At 34.4% G+C, this 18,280-nt stretch overlaps 2 protein-coding genes across 2 annotated transcripts; one reads left to right on the top strand and one right to left on the bottom strand.

Annotated features, from left to right (window-relative positions):
- Positions 1–3,694: 3,694 nt before the first annotated feature.
- LOC112007275 (ABC transporter G family member 4) lies at positions 3,695–5,783 on the bottom strand. Its single transcript, XM_024039609.2, has one exon. The coding sequence runs from the start codon at positions 5,652–5,654 to the stop codon at positions 3,861–3,863; it is 1,794 nt and encodes a 597-aa protein (XP_023895377.1). The 5' UTR covers positions 5,655–5,783; the 3' UTR covers positions 3,695–3,860.
- Positions 5,784–14,273: 8,490 nt separating this feature from the next.
- LOC112007266 (late embryogenesis abundant protein At1g64065) lies at positions 14,274–15,196 on the top strand. Its single transcript, XM_024039597.2, has one exon. It carries the CDS (start codon positions 14,400–14,402, stop codon positions 14,955–14,957), a length of 558 nt encoding a protein of 185 aa, XP_023895365.1. The 5' UTR covers positions 14,274–14,399; the 3' UTR covers positions 14,958–15,196.
- Positions 15,197–18,280: the final 3,084 nt, after the last annotated feature.

Genomic DNA, 18,280 nt, shown 5'->3' with positions numbered 1-18,280 from the left:
CCAGAAATTTCAAAGAAATCAGTCGACCACAGCTATCCACACCAAAAATAAACCCAAACCGATTCACAACCACCAACACCCACAATATCTTCCATTTGCAACCGCTAACCACCACCACTACTAACAACCTTTGATTTACGACCACCACATCCACCACCAACGATCTGTGTTTCACAACACCTATAGCAACCTGTCCATAACTCGCGAATCCAAATCAACATACTACCCAAACCAATCTACAACCTGTGAATCTAGTCGCCGATCTCGCTGCTTCACTAATCCACAAAGCTCCATTTTTGAAGCAGACTCGAACTTGAGACCCGATCTAGACCAAGCCCCATACCAGAGCACTCAATTGGTTGGGGAGAGAGAGAGATAAGAGGAGGGGAAGGGTCTCACCAAATCGGCGGCGGCGTGGGCAGGGATGGCTAGGTCGGCGGCGACATGGGCAGGGAGGTGTGGGTTGGTGGTGTGTTAGGGCTATGTTGGGGTTAAACCAGCAACGTGGTGGGCTGAGCGATGGCGGGATTGGCATGGAGTGAAAGAGATGAGAGTGAGAGGGTTAGAGAGGGAGTTAGGGAGGGTTAGGGCGTTTGTGTTTTTAAGCTTTTTTTTTTTTTTTTTTTTAAATTTCTGGGTTTGTGTTCTTAAATCTGAGTTTGTGTTATTGTTTAAGACATACTTAGATCTCAATTTATGTGATTTTTAGTTTTTAATTCTGTTTTTAATTTTGTTATTTAGTTAAAATTAATAAATTAATTTTTTTAATTTAGGTGCTGACATGGCATTTTTTAATGCCAAATAATATTTTTTATTATTATTTTAATGGTCACATCATCTTCCGTTTACCACTTGTGCAATTTCCGTCTCTGATGTAACGACAGGGACAAAAACGAGACGCGTTTTCCAGGATAGGGACTAAAACCGGTAAAAAAAAAAGTTAGGGACCAAAATGAAAATCGCGTGAAAATGTAGGGACGAAAATGTGCTTTTCGCCTTAAAAAAACTTTTATAGGTGAGGAGCATTATATTTGATAATTATTCCTTACATCAAAAGTAATACTCTCTCATCCGATATAAATGATACATTCCACACAAAAATTAATTAATTAATTAAAAAAACCTATTATTATGTGAAAATAAAAAGTGTTACTTCTGAAATATAGAATAATTACTTGTATTATAATAGATAGGGCAAGGATTACTTGTAATATAATACATAGGGCATGACTTGGGTCTGTGCAGTATTGGATATCTGTCAGTATCCTATTGGGTTTATTGCACAAACCCAAACTTTGTTTGAATAAAGTCAATAACTGTTAGGTAAAATTGTACAACTAAGTGCTGAGTGTATGAGCTGAACATGGGTGCAAGTAAACACAACCTGAAAAATATTTTAATTTGGAAGTAGTATCCTCTAATCCCTAACAAGCTTCAACTTACTTTCATCTGAAGTATCTACTAGCTAGGTTACTAATCTACCAATCTCTCTTATGCTTAAATAACTTCTAGCTAAGAAGTAGAAGTATATATTTCAGGTGTAAATGTCTCACAGGGGGTTGCCAGAAATTTTTTGTTGGAGGCCAAGGTAATATTATCATATTGATTTGCAATTCAAGAAAAATACAAAGTATGACATATATACATATATACATGTCTTCTTCCATTAGTTTTAGAAAAAAAAAAAAAAAACATTAAGTCTAACCAAAATTAGACTACATTTACAAGAAATAATATTCATAAAAATTAAATATAACAAAGTCACTATAAGCAACCATAAAATAAATAGTAATTAAATTCAACCAAATTAAATTATTATGGTCAAAAATAAATTCAAAATCAATTTCATTCATCTCAACTAAATTCAGAATCATTTCATTCCTACTAATAGTCTAATACTATACCCTCACAGTCTCTCTACTCTCTAATGGTAATTCTCCCACCAGTACAACATAGGTTATTGAATAACTATGAAATATGGCTGACATGTCTTAGAGAATGAAAGAAAAAGTCAAAAAGATGAAAAGTAAGAATTTGGTGTGGGGAATTTTCATGCCTACTATCAGAGGAGGGGCCAACTCTTAAATGAGAAAGTGTGAGACCTATTTCTTCCTACTATTATAGAGGTTTTTAAAAAAAATTGGGGAAACGTGCCTCCGCCACTGCCCATACCTATAGATTCCACCTCGCAAACATGTATGTGTCTTAGCTTTATCAGTTGCAATGTTCACAAATAATTACATCACCCACATGAATTTGGGACCTTTTTTTTTTTTTTTTTCCCTTAATGTTGAGGACAGTTTTCTAACTGTGTTTCATACAACTAAGAAGCTGACGAGTTCTAATCTAAGAAAGTTTAACAGTTCTCAAATGGAGTACAATGTGTAGGGAATTAACACAAAATTTTCAACTTGTGAGAAAAAAAAAAAAAAAAAAAAAAAAAAAAAAAAAAAAACAATCACATATACAAGATAATGTTTACGTGATTCGATAATTTACCTACATTCATGAAATTGCAAAAATTTCATTATTATAAAAAAAATACATTATTCAAATCGAATTAGATTGTCAATTAGATCGAACATAACTAAGTTTTACAAAACTCAAGACACAATGTAACTTCTTGGATTTGGATAAGCTTAGGTATTTCGTGCACGATGTAGGGAACCCAACAGTGAGTTCACGGGTGACAACAAGAAGAGGAACCCGTGAATATGGCACTCATTGAACTTCAGCAAGAAAACAAACAGCACATATTTCGCCAAGGGACAAAACCACTTTTAAATAAGGCCGACACACATTGGATTCTTCGCTTGCTCTATACATCAATAGCCAAAGACCCGTGACTCCTCATTGTTAATAAACACTGATAATTTTTATTATCCGAACAAACAAATTAAGGGGGAGTACTATATATGTGCAATTGTTTAGAGAACACCCTAGCCAGTCAAAACTTTGTAGGTGAGCTAACCTCTGCATGGATCCCAAATGTTACTTGAAGAATTTAGGCCTAAGACACTACTTGATTGATAAAATGAATGAAATAACATTATTAGATTGAGTTTTAACATTTCGAAACAGTCAATTAAAACTAATTAAATGTGGAAAAATTCTTTAGAGATTTGTTTTAATTTTTTGAGGGAATAAAAAGATGTTAGGCACCAAAAATCTTATTACTCAATTAGTACCATATGACGTTTCTAATATAGCCATTTAGAAAAGGTTTAAATCCTCTCACCCCGGCTATTGATATTTAAAAAAAAAAAAAAAAAAAGTTCGGGTATTTGCAATATAGCACAAAGCCAAACGCAAAAATCTTTTATCTTCTCAAAATATGCGAGCCAAACCAAGTTTATCATGTGTCATTTCGCTATCATATCATTTATGGAAATGTATAGAAGAAGACAGCTCCATACTGATGTGGAGTCCTTTTTAACTCGAATTTGGGCTTCTACTGAAGTGGAAATGCCTCATGACTCTTTTACAGTATCACATGGCCTTGATCAAGAGAATTAGATCTCTCCGATGTCACTTTCCTAAAATTATATATATAAAAAACAAAAAAAAAAAAAAACAAAAAAACAAATAGCAAAAACAAAAACAAAAACAAAACAAAACAAAAGAGAAATTAAAACCCTCGTAATATAGCTGCTAGCCACGTGTTTAAAACATGAAAAGGATACATAGAACGAAATTGATGAAGGAAACATCTTTTATTACTGTATTTTAATTATCTCTATAATGAATTAAAGCCTGAGGACCCATGCATTACAGGGGCTTCAGTTCTTGAAAAACAAAAGCAAAAAACAATTCAGCAAAAAAAGAAAAAAAGAAAAAAAAAAAAGGGAAATATGATAGTGTCATTTCTTGGATCTGGAAACCCTTCTGATCAAAACCAGGAAACAAAGCACGCGATAGAACACAAAGAAACCAACCAAGATGTAAACATTTGTCCATCTCTGCCTCTCATGGAGCCCTCTTTTATCCAACACATCGCTTCCAGTCACCATGCACTCTTTGTTCTCTTCGTACCATATCAAACACCTTGAGACAAGGCAAGAATACTCATTGATGAGGAGGGCATCAAGTGCATACTTATACATTGAAAGGAAATGCATGAAAAGCCAATACTTTGGCATACTCTCTGAGGAGATGAAGTAGCCAGAGAAGAGAAAGAAAGCCGCTAAAAGTATTGTCACGAGCGAAGTTCCCGCAATGTAGTTTGGAGCAAGAGAGCTCAAGAAGAGCACGAATGAGTTTGCCATTAGAACTATCACCCATATCACCAATACAAAGAAAGAGAAAGCTTGCCATGAAGCACAAAGACCCACCAAGAAATATACCGAGAACGAGTATATCATTGCGATCACGAGCAAGTAAGGCAAGAAAACAAGAGTGTTTGCTATGAGATAAGAAGAAAGTCTATAAACTCCACTAGAAGTTTCTCTTAAAAGTATTGGCCTTTCATTGATGAAGATTGGAAGTGTTTCAGTTGTTGAAGACAGAAGGAAAGTGAGAGTGAAAGCGAAGAGACCAAACCTCTTTTCGATACCTTCCTTTTCAAAACCAATATTAATGTAAATGGTTCCAAGAACAAGACCGACAACAAGAGCTTCCAATGTGTTGGTTAAAAGAAGCTGTCTGGTTCTGAAAATGATCTTCCAAAACCTATTATAAAGGGCAAGAATCTCGTGGACCCTAGAGCTCTTGTATCCTATCTTTTTCCCTTCAATATTATCAGAAGGAGCAGCTATAGATTTAGTGGGTGATGGAGGAAGGGATGGGGGTGTGATGGGCTTAAGATCATTGAGTAGATTTAGTATTTCCATGGCATATTCTAATGCATTGAGCTGTGGAGGGACAGTGAAGCCATTTGAGACTAAGAATGTTTGAAGTGAAGAAAGTGTACCATGGTGTACTACAGACCCTTTTGATAGCAAGAGGACTCTATCAATGGTAGAGAGTATCTTGAAGCTTGGTTGATGTATAGACAAAATCACAGTGCGGTGACGCGAAGTTGCTATGGATTTAAGTGTTTGCATTACGCTCAAAGCTGAAGAGCTATCAAGTCCTGAAGTGGGTTCATCAAGAAGTAACACTGCAGGGTCATGAAGAAGGCTTAGGCCTATGGAAACGCGTCTACGTTCACCACCCGATAGGCCCTGAGCGAGCCTAGTGTTTGATAAGTGTGTTAGTTTGAGCTCAGTGAGAAGAGAGGAAACAATGGAGGCAATATCTGATGTTTTAGGGACTAAAAGACATGCAGTGAAAGCGAAGGTCTCAGAAACAGTGAGTAATGGAAGACATGCATCGTGTTGGGGGACATGGGCAGAGAGTTTGCGAAATGAAGAAGGGTTGAGAGGTGAAGAGTTGAGAAAAAGAGTGCCATTTGTGGGTGAAGTACGAGCAGCTAAAATGTCAAGGAGAGTGGACTTACCTGCACCACTAGGACCAACAATGGCCAAAATTTGAGAGGGATAGGCAGTGAGAGAGACATCATTAAGGATGTAATTTGGAGGGTTTGTGGTGCAAGGTTTGAAGAGTAAGAGTGGTGCAAGGGTTGTGGAAGTGGTGGTTGATTTGGTATAGGAGATTGAAGAGGCTGTTAATTTGAAGGTCTTGAATGGTGGTGGTGTTGGTGATTGGTTTTCCATGGAGGTGTTGATGGGAAAGAAAGATAGAGGGAGAGAAGTAAAGGAGAAATAGAGAGAGATGTGGGGGAAGAAGATATGTTGTTGATGATAATTTCCATGTTGGAGTATAATGTTGGTGAAAGATGAGAAAAAGCGAGAATTAAAAACTTTGTGGGGTGCACCTAATTAATTATTACTTTATTAAATTGGAGATTAACAGAATGGGTAGACGTACCAAATCATAAGCTAATGCATGTAAATTAGCAAAGAAAGTAACTGAGAGGAGATAATATTGTATGTTTTATCTTTTTGTAATGGTGGTCCTATCAAATTGCGAAGCTTGTTTCTCGAGATTTGTGACATGAAAATCATGACTACAAGTCATGTTTTCAATGTAATTTTTGAGTATGTAAAGGTATGTGCAACATTAAGTAGTGTGTAATAAACATTTTTATTTCAATTTTGGTGTTATAAAACTCTACCCTGATATTGTGCTCGTTTGGACTCTAAATTAGAACGAAAATGCTAAGAACACAATTATTTACACGGCCTAGCACCATCACTCACAACTTGTTACATAATGAATTATAATAAAAATTGTATAAATAATTGTGGTACTACCATTATTCAATTAGAATATAGCTTCTTCTTTTTTATCCACAATTAGAATATAGCTAATATCTCAAGACATGCAGTGGGACACAATTTTGTACCTTATCAATCTCCGGTTTATCAAGATATGTACATGTATATATAAATTTGTTCGCTTGTTTTCCTTTTATGAATATCAATTTGCTCTACATTAAATTGTATTTCTGACTAGAGGATGTTGTTTGTGGTTTTGCCCAATTAGGCTCATTTAGAACCTTATTATAAATAGATTATATGGATTGGACTAGAATCTTCTTCAATTTCAAATATGTAGATCAGTATTATGTAAAATTTTAAATGATATATCAGCATGCACACTATTAAATATAAAATATAAAATGTGAACTATACAATGGATAGTAAAATAAAGAGGATCAATGGGTGCACCAAAAATGCCCTAAATAAAACTAGTGATGAAACATTGCATATATACATTTATAAATCACTTATTGCAGTTGAGTTGAAACTTGAGATCCAACGCCCCAAGTTGAAGGAGTTTGATGACCCATTGCTCTCCTCTGTAAAAAATTAATAAAATAAATAAAATATTCCTTTTTAAAATTTTTTTTTTTTTTTGGTGGGGGCATCAAATTGGCCAACTAAATGACACATTTAAAAGTAAATAAATATTGGTTTCTACTTTTTTTTTTTTTTTGCCCATAATATTACTTGTTAAATAAAACTTTAGAGTTGGCATTTTTTAGAATCATGTGAATGACTCAATATTTTCTATGTCCTATTCAATATAAGATAGATGACAAACAATATACTAGGAGGACGTGATTGGAATTGATGGAATTCGTTGTTCTCTTGGGACAAAAGCCATTAAACCCCCTTCCTAATTCACTCACGAGTTCACTGTTCTGTCACAACTCAGAACTCTCTCTCTCATGTGTATTTGTACTAGCTTTGCGTAAAGAATATCAGCCAAGCCCACACTTGACGACGAACTTTGCATTCAATAGCTGCGCAGTCCGTGACTCCACCATGCATTTCGCACATACAAGTGGACAAAAACTAGTTTACAATTTGCATGAATGTTGATCATGATTCATGATTCATGATTCATGAGCTATAGATGATAACTAAGTGGTGATAAAATAATTAAATCTTGAACATGTTTGAGTCACATATGCCTCACCAGATCGATTGAAAGGATATTGCTTACCATAACATAACATTATTATCAACACTTTACGCTCCATCAGTCACCAGTTTCATTTTTCTCAAAAAAAAAAAAAAAAAGTCACCAGTTTCATTGCACCTTGTCTAAGTATCTAACCCCACACACACACACACACAGAGGAAAAAGGAAAAAGAAAAGGAATAATTGCATCTTTTTGCCTAGTGGCCCTAGTCTATGTCCATGGGCCATGAGCCCATAACCTTGCATCGGTGTAATATGGCCCAGTCTGAACCTCAGCCCTAGATTTTGTAACTTGTTCATCACCTTTCATGACAGGGCTCAGCTGACTAAATGCAGATTTGGAGTGAAAATGGAAAGCCCAACAACAATTAAGGAAAACTAGTCTTGTTCAATTAACTGGCCATTCTAGTCTAGTAGTCATGGCATGGACCCTCGGATAAAACATATGGACCCCAGTCCATATATATATTAAATTGGCCCACAAAAAAAAAAAATTCGAACATGAGCTTTTGATAGTATTATCCATCCCAATTATGCAAAAATAAAAAATTATTATCGATCCCCATCAAAAGAGGATTCATAATTCAGTTCGTAAAGAGAGAGGGACTTGGATTCATTGATGTGATTACACTCTTTGGGTTTACAACGAATTTTTTATTGAATGATATATGTAATATTTTAACTTATCACTAAATCCATCAACTCAAAAAGTGAAATAGTTCCTATCCCAAAAAAAAAAAAAAGGTGAAACAGTTGATTTAAATTTCGATTTAATGTACGAGACCAACATGCTGAAGGGGAGAAAATTAAGGCAACATTAGTTTTTGTTTTCTTTTTTTCTTTTTTTCTTTTGTTTTGTTTTTTAAGTGATTACAAATACTTACATAATTCTTTTGCCAAAAAATAAATACTTACATTATATACACACACATACACTACAATTTTGACAGCTTAAATCAACTTCTCCTTACTCCCCCCAAGCACTTCTAGCTTGGGGTTGGGGAAGTACCAACTTGACCAATTAAATCTACATGTGCTTTTTTTGGGGTGCAATTGTACAAATACATAAGGTCTAGCTTTTATCTAGAACTCATGTTCATTAATTGAATGCAACACAAATACAATACATATCCTAAAATAATCACATATTGATCTTGTTTCCCATCTATGCGACGGATGCCTTATCCAATCTAAATAACCATTGGTTTTAGCTAGCTAGGCAATAGACAGGGGAGTTGGGACAAATGGAGTAGGCATCAAAAGAGGATCCATAATTCAGTTAGTAAAGAGGGAGGGACTTGGGTCAACGAGTCTGAAGGAAGTCCATTATGTAGATCATTGATGCGATTACACTATTTGGGTTTACAACGAATTTTTTATTGGATGATATATGTAATATTTTAACTTATCACTAAACCCATTAACTCAAAAAAAAAAATAGTTCCTATCCAAAAAAAAAGGTGAAATTGTTGATTTAAATTTCAATTTAATATACGAGACCAACATGCTGAAGGGGAAAAAAGGCAACATTTGTTTTTGTTTCTTGTTTTGTTTTGATTTTTAAGTGTTTACAAATACTAACATAATTCTTTTGACAAAAAATAAATACTTACATTATATATAAATATACACATACACACATACACTACAACTTTGACAGCTTAAATCGACTTCTCCTTGCTCCCCCCATGCACTTATGGCTTGGGGTTGGGGGTTACCAACTTGACCAATTAAATCTACATGTGCTCTTTTTGGGGTGCAATTGTACAAGCACATAAGGTCTAGCTTTTATCTAGAACTCATGCTCATTAATTGAATGCAACGCAAAAATAATATGTATCCTAAAATAATCATGTATTGATCTTGTATCTCATTTGTGCGATGGATGCCTTATCCAATCTAAATAACCATTGATTTTACCTAGCTTGGCAATAGACAGGGGAGTTGGGACAAATGGAGTAGGCATCAATCATGTATGTTTCAATGTGTAAATATGCTCCAACAAAACCTTTATTAGTTGAGCAAAGGACTTCTCTCTAGTCTCATTGCTAGTTTCTTTATAATCTTTTGATCAATATTTGATAATAGTCTATAGAAGATAATAATCAAGTTGTTAATAAATTAATGTAATGAGTCCAATGTCCACAGCTATCATGTACTAGAATGAATGTTAACCTTAAAACCCTAAATTCTTTAGCACTCTGACCCAAAAGTTGGACATTGTCTAGGGAACATTGGCATGATTACAAGTCAAAAGTTTAATCTTCCTAGTAAGAATAATTATCATTTTATCTTGATCACAAGTTGAAGTAAAACCTCGTCAAGTAGCAGATTTAAGTGATGCCGGAAAACACATGGGGGTGCATTTGGATATGTGGACATTGCTTGGGCGTAAAGAAATAGGGGCTATAGGACCACAAATGGACTTAATTAATCATATAGAACAAAAACAAAATCTTTATTTTTTTTTTTAATTTGTATTAGTAAGATAGGTTAAGTATGTGTGAAGTGTTTTGTCATCATCATCATCTAAAAGGTTTGTCATTAAATCTCTCCAATATTGATAAAAGAGGTTTAAGAAATGGCATATCAATATTTTCCTATTTATTTAGTTCATGGATTATATGAACTCCAAAAATAATAATAATAATTTGTTGAATATGGAGGCCCAACCAAACCAAACCAAACTAGGCTTAGTTGGGTCATATGAATTGTTGCACATTGCTATGTTGGTCACGATGGAGAGATAGAGAAGAGAAATAAATAAGTAGCGAAAAGGTAAATAAATTAATGTGGTTTTACTTTTATTTAATCGTTTATGTCTACATTGAAAATCATAATATTTTTTGTAGGGACAAGGGCCCAAAATTGTATATTGGGCCTTGAGTTTTGTCGGAGGAGGTTGACTAGTCCGAGGATCAATAAACAGTAGTGAGAATGTCAAGTTCGAAGTTACATGAGTTAGATGCAAACGGAGAGAATGGGAAAGGTAGTTCGAGGAGGCTCACCTCCTCGAATGAGCAAAGCACAGATCAAATATATGTCCTATCGTTCAAGGTGACCTTCCTGGATGTTCTACTGATAGAGAAGAGGGATGGAAGCTCAGAAATATCTAAGGAAAAACTACTGCCACCGCATTAAATATTCTGCAGCTAACTTTCTAGCTGCATTTATGTGGAAAAAATTTCTGAACAGTACTGCCTTGACTATCCAAACTCACTGAGAGTTAGAGATGATGTTCGACGGGACAAGCACTTAAGTGGCTTGGATAATCAACAAATGGAAGGTCAAGATCATTAAGAGGGAGATATATAATATAAGAGACCCCTAGAAGAATGGGGGATCGGAAAATCAAGAAAGAAACATTGTAACAATAAAGAACTAAACTTGTAACCGTACTTAAGATGAATATATAAGAATAGTCTCCTCGGACTTTACCGATGACATTTTTCTTCAGTTTGAACTTTTTTATTTTCACTCTTTTGTTATCAAGATCTACCTAATTCGTTATTTGGTTAACTAAAACTTAGTTTTCTAACTCATTCTTTATAGATTCATTGTTTTGGGCTTTTTGGGCCTAAGTCCATTCGTATCTTAGGCTAGGAATTCAAATCTGGTCCTTACATTTTTATTTTATTAAATTGTGTATTACAATAGACTCCATATAGGGTATATATTAGAGAAATATTAAGCCTAATATGATAATCCTAAAATTAGAGTATCACAAGGTATAACAAAAGCACGATAGTCCATAATATATTATATGGTCTATATATTTAGGGTATAGTTTATTGTATGCATCCTCTCGAACTCAAGGTCAAGTTGAAGGGGCTTGGAGTTTGGAATGTGAAGACCATTAAAGAAAATATGACCAAGCTGGATCAGATTGCATTTATAGAGAATGACTATTATGGCTAGAGGATGGCATCATTGGAGTCAAAGGACAAGTGCTATGAGAATGGCTTTCAACGTTGGTTGGAGGACATTGGTAAAGAAATAGTGACTGAAGGATGGCATATGCAAGGGTCAATCTATTTCTTGGTAACCCTTATTACACTTTATTTTGACATAGGAATTTAGTTAACTATATAAATTCTAACATCACACTTCAAATATTTTTCTTTCTTTTTATAATACCCTTTCTAACAATCAAGAAAAACACACATTTTAAACCCCACACAAAAGCTGCTTTATGCTGCACAAATTTGTGGATTGGATCAAAATTTCTGGTCCAATAAAGCATACTCTTTTCAAATTGTCAGGGGGGAAAAAAAGGACCAGATCAATTTGTAAGTTGCAACTTTGCAACAACTTGAATGAACTCCAACTGTGAAGAAGGGAGACAAGGTCGTATATAGGAGCATGAAAATGACTAATGAGCCATATAGAAGCTTATAATACCTAAGTCAAAGTTGAGTGACTCTTGGGCCCTCTGTGTGTCGCAATTGACAAATGTAGCCTAAGAATAATAATTTTTCTAAGCACAGTTTTCCTTCTCTTTCAAGATAAATCAATCACTTTCACATTCAATGCATGGACGAGAAAGATATCAATAACAATTTAAAATATAAAAAAAAATTAAAAAAAAAAGATTAAGTACCTTCGCACGTTTTGAATCTCTTGCTTTGTAGTGGGAAAATTAAAAATAACTTGTATTATAGCACATTTCATATAATTGGCGACAATTTTGAGTTCGGTTGATTGTGTTTCCTAAAAAGCAGACGGTAAAAATTGTTTTTAGAGAGTAAAAATAATATTAAATAAAGTTTCTTATATATTTAAAGTGAATATAAAAAACAATTGAAAGAAATGTCATTTTGATGTTCTTATAATTTTAATTTTTTTTGAAGAATAATTCTCTTAAAGTAATTTCTGAAAACACTTCTATAGTAATGCAATTTTACATTGTTTACTTGTTAATTAAAAAAAAAAAATTTGAAACACGAACTAAAGTACTATTTAAACCACCTCAAATATTGTTTATTTTTTAAAGATATTTACGTAATATATTTTTATATTTATTAGAATCTAGATAATTATATTTTATATTATATCTAATTCTAAATTTGTGGTGAAATAGTAAATAAACATGACCTCATGCACGCACCAGCCTCTTTTTTTTTTTTTTTGGGACAGGGCGTCATTGTCTCACTCCCACCCCCCACCACCCCCCAAAAAAAAAAAAAAAACACAATGGAGTTGCTCAAATTATGATTTGGTTTGGTTTCCAACTTATTCAACCTTTTGAGTTATGGAAAACTCTTTAATGATTATTCAAGGTATTTTATTTTTTGTCTAAAATAAAATTTCTTCTAAAAAAATATTTTTGTCTAATTCAGTTTTTAAACAAAATGACTTAATGAAAATAAGTTACACAAAATTAGCCCCAATGGGATTTCAAAGTAACCCCCACTAATTCTAAAAGTTATTTTGAACAATTCTATGTCCCTTCACATAATAATAACAGATCTCGTTAATCAAATTTATTTTTGATGAGATCTATTATTCATGTAAGAATTAAGATGAGGGACTCCCATAATATTGAATAATATTTTGATAAAATACGTACAAAATTTATTATTTAAAGTACCGCGTTCAAAGAGTCTATTTGTCTATGCATTTTGAGGGCTTTGTACCCAAACCATCCCTTTTTACAACTAGAGTACAATCTAATAGATACCCCTTTTATCAATATGTTGTACAACTTTTTTAACATCTGATGATGACCAGAATGGCAGAATCAACAACTCAAAATAGGTAATTTTTTTTCACCAAAAAAAGACACAAAATCAGTGATGGATGAGTATCATGAATTGAGTGTCAATTGGGTTTCTACTTTCTAAGGTCTCAATAAGCAAAGTCAGAAAGTGAAAATGAAGTTCAAAAGCTTGGAAAAACTTAAAACTCAAGTATAATAAAGGTGCAATAATGCAGCTTATAGTTGTTGAAATTTTGACTATTGAAAAGCCAAATAATAACAGTAACTCTCCTGTAGTCCTGGAAAATCCAAGTGATGCAAGTTGGGATTTCTTTATTCCAGCACTACTTCATGGAAAGCTTGTTAACCCTCTCTGACAGCCACACGAATATTTCTAACTTGTCCAACTCACTTTCATCAAAATATTTGTTTTCTCTAGCTCATGTCTTCAGCGTGAAACATTCTCAGTCGGTCTTTGAGAAAATTTCAAACCGCGTCTCTCTAGAAGATGTATATATAATCAAGCAACGTCCAACACACTCCCAAGTCATTTTACACCATGGAAACTGAACCCACTTTATTTGACTTTACAAGTCAATTTCACAAAATGGGACTGACCCAAGTTACATAATTGTATCACATATAGGTTCAATTTATAGGTTCAACTGTTGCATATATAGTTCAATTGATAAATTTTCTGATAATTGAATAAGATATTTAAAATTCAATTCCCGTCTACACCAAAAATTAACTAGTATTTTAGTCTAATAATAAAGATTCATCGTTAGGAGAGGATGCCTAGGTTGAAATTTTCTATAATAAATAAATAAATAATCAATGAGTGTGTTATTTGGGTATATTTTATACTTCACTAAAACATAGAGCATGACTTTCGAAAGAAGAAAAAAGTGGGACATCCGAGCTAGTTAACACTAATAACTCAGCCATTTTTATAATTCACCTTGAATTTTAATTTTAAAATAAAGAAGTTTCTATAATCATTAGTGTCATATAATTTATCTTATATCAAATCACAACGGCTAAATATCTTCAATAACAGATTTAGAAATTTGGGCTGAAAAAGTTATGAACAACTAGTGTAGGTAGGGCCACTTTTATATAAATTATATCATCACCATCACACTATAAAAGTAGACCTTATTGCATCCAATTGCACACCATTCTTTCCTACTTGAGCCTCTCAATTCTTTAGCTTCAATCAAAACCCAGACAAAGTCTGTCATACAACCTTAGTAAAAGCACTCAAAAAATGACGAACACCAACAAAGATTCACGCAGTAAAAGGAAGAAGTGCTTGGCGTACATAGTTGCTGGGGTCATAGCACAAACCATAATCATAGTTCTCTTTGTGCTACTTGTTATGCGCATCAGAAATCTGAAGGTACGAATTGATTCAGTCTCTGTGGAGAGCCATACGTACACCAATTCCTCATTTAGTGTGAAACTAAATGCTGAAATCAGTGTCAAAAACACCAATTTTGGTGAGTTCAAATTCGACAACAGCACTGCTACAATATCTTACAATGGTACTAAGGTTGGAGAGTTTACTATAATTAAGTCACGAGCAAAGTTTCGATCGACCAAGAGGTTTAATGTCACGGTGACAGCAACATCAGCCAAAGTTTCCACCAAATCTCTATTGGCTAGTGACCTCAATTCTGGACAATTACCATTAACAAGCAATGCCAAATTGAGTGGGAAGGTACATTTGTTAATGATTTTCAAGAAGAAAAAGTCTGCAGAATTGAGTTGCAGCATGGCTGTTAATACCAAGTCACAAGCTATCGAGAATTTGACATGCAAGTGAAAGTGCTCAGCTGCTCTCTTTTTTTTCTTTTTCTTTTTTTATGGGTTTGTAATTGGATCGTTGATTTTCTCTTCTTTTTTCTTTTTTTGTGGATTTGTTTGTGCTTTTTTTTTTAATGGAGGGAGAGTATATGTTGAAAGCCAATTTCCCTATTTAATTTGCATATTCTTTTTGTAGCTTGTGTATGTGAAATTTGTGATCTTATTTTACCTGATTTCACTTTTGAAGTCATTTTAATAGCGTCCATCTCCTTTTATTAAGTTCTTTGCTTCATCTTCTCATAAAATAAAAATAAAAAGTTCTTTGCTTCAAAATATAGGACACGATAAACAAAACAAGGACAATTAGTTTGGATTAGCTTTTTCCTTTTAAAGTTGTACCTTATTTTCAGATTTTTTTTCTTAGGTATAACTATATTTTTGTCAACTTTAACTAATAAAAAGTAATAATAATCCAAATGCACAAGTTGAATAACCTTCTATCAAAAAAAAAAAAAAAAAAAAGGTTGAATAACCTTGGCTTGCTTAAGATATCTTCATTCACCTCAGATGCCTTGCTGTATATATCAATATCATGACATTATCTTTGTAGGGTTCACATATAATAAATGTTTGTGATGCCCACTAAGATCTTTATTAGTGATGAGAAGAGAGGATCTAATTCTGTAGAGTGCAGATCTTAAGCTAAGTCAATGGATCATTAATGGGTTCGGCATTTGGGCAAGAACAAAGGCTTTAATTTTTTTTTAGAGAGTTTCAACCTATAGCATCCACTCTTAATGATAACTCTTTATCATCAGACTAAAACATTAATCAGTTTTTGGTATAAGTGATAATTAAACACCAGATTTTTTATTCAACCATCAAAAATTTTACTAGTTGAACTAACTGGAACTCACAAGGTTTTAATATTTTTATTAGCCAATAAATGAGAAGTAATAAAAGTAATATGAATGAATGGGTCTATATCTCAAATTTACTTAGAAAATTGGGATCATGATTGTTAGTTTCCAACGACCAGTCAATCAATATGCAATATCATTCTACCAATGCTGCCATTGTCACAAAATTATTTCACCCCCAATCATAATTGTCTTTCCAAATTATTATATAACAAAGACATTATCATATAATAAGATAAAGATGGCATAATGATTTATGGTGTTTTCAGAATAATGATCGAAGAGCAAGTTGTCCGAATATGAACTGTACTTGAGTTGCGTGTGATTAGACCAAAAATCATGTGGATTTCTTTGAAAAGTGAAAACAAAGACAAAGTCTGGAGGGTCACCACACCACTTGCTGGGACAGTGGTACCAAATAGTTTATTGAATTTGGGGTATGGATCCAGGAACCAGAATACAAGTAAACAGTACATAGACATAGTCACATGTTAAGGCCATTCCATGCCAAAATAAAAAAATAATAATAATAAAAAAGCAAAAAAATAAAATAAAATAAAAAATGCTTGAGGAGACCACAAGAAGAGAAAGAAAGAGAAGGGCCTACTATAAAGTAATCAACAAGCATAATTCCTACTTTTACTTTCGAATAATTTAAAGAGCCGACAAAATTTAAAAAGCTGAAATTTCCCAGAAAATGAAAAAAATCTAAGGAACATAAATTATATTATTTGTTTCAAAGTTATATAGTGGGGAAAAAGTTGGGATACAAACTTAGTTGTAATCAATGACTACAACTCTTTGTTAGGTACACGTCACCAATTAAATCCAACTCACATAATAGCTCATGTAATGAGCTTGTTGGATAGAATAGAACTATTTCTATGAGAAGTCTTTTATATAAGCTCATTTAGGAATCCATATGTTCCTAGGAGTGTGAGGCAGCAGATTTTATATATATGAGGGTTATTAGGTTTTGTGGCATATGTGGTGAAGAAAAAAGGTAGGTGCCGCAAGGCACACTGAGTAGGGGCCAAGCGAAAATGCCTAAGGTAATTAAGGGTTACCGGCCTCATAGGGATTCTCATCCCTCCTTCTACGAAAGCAACTATCGGGATCACAACTTCACCTTCCCTCCTTCTAAGGTACCACTCTCCATCTTCACAGTACTTCAAATTCACATTATTGGGTATTCCATAGTCAACCCTGAATTTGTTCATCATCTCATCGGACTCGACCAACTTCTTAAACTTACCCATTCCCCAAAGGCAACTAAAAGTTCTAAAACGAGAAAAAGAAGAGTGAAATCGAGAAAATTTGGGATCACTAGGAAAAGAAGACTTACAGAAATATGACGGTACTCTCAAATGGTGTGCAAGTCGAGCCAGATTCAAATTATATGCATCAATAATTGTAAGCGCGAAAATGAGGGAACCCTTAGGTTCAAACAGGTATTTATACTCCCCCTTGGGCTCCCCAAATGTAACCGCTTGCTCATAAAAGCAAAAAATCATGTTGTTGATAGTGGGAAACGTGGTGCCGCCAAAATTTAACGTGGGCGCCCATTAAAAGTCTTGAAACGCTAAAAACGCGCATCAGGCAGTCAGAAAGCCGCCAGCATCAGTACAAACCGAAGTAGGGCAATTCGTCCATGGGCCCGCGAGTATCAAAACCCTCCTCCCCGTCCTGAGGAACGTGCAGCAGGGTTTTGAGGGGCTATTGTGGGGCCTATGAGCCTCACAGCCTTGGCCCGCCAAGAAACAGGCCCAAGGCCCAAGCCGAGGAGCATAGGCCATTTTTTGTTGGTGTTGTTAGGCTAAATTGGGGGAAGCCTCTTTTCTCAATCTACACCGAGGACCACCTCATCCTCGGCCTGACGAGGGGGATTTTAGGGAGACTAACCCCAAAGTAAGCTGTCATTCTCACATTTAATGCATTCAACTAACCCCCCCTGGCCGCATTAATGGGGAGGTAACCCCTTGGCAGGATAACGTTGATCAGAGTAAACCACTTGAGTACCGATAAGGCCTCTGATGGGACGGATGGCCAGATAAGAAGGCAAATAAATGATCAACAGATGGAAAGAGGGGATAGGGAGATGAAAACTATAAAAGAAAAGTTAGTAAGGTGAGGGAAGGAGGGAGAACGATAAGGCCTCCTCGGCCACAGGCCGAGGAGCATCTCCCTCCTTGAAAGAGAAACTCTTAGCACTTTTCTTAGTTGCAAGAAAATTCATGCTTGGTGATCGACGGCCAGCACCTAAACCTTTCGCCCCACTCTCTATAAATTTATTGTTTGGGCTTATTGGGCTGAAAACCCGTCACTCAGGGTCAATCCAAATCGAGTCCCTACAGCTATATATTTTGAAAATCTAACCGTTGAATTATATGTTTTTTTATTTTCTTAACACGTATGTTAAATT

Source organism: Quercus suber, unplaced genomic scaffold (genome assembly GCF_002906115.3).
Source record: "Quercus suber isolate HL8 unplaced genomic scaffold, Cork oak 2.0 scaffold_725, whole genome shotgun sequence".
Classification (NCBI taxonomy): domain Eukaryota; kingdom Viridiplantae; phylum Streptophyta; class Magnoliopsida; order Fagales; family Fagaceae; genus Quercus; species Quercus suber.
This window is presented reverse-complemented; position numbering and strand designations above follow the sequence as displayed.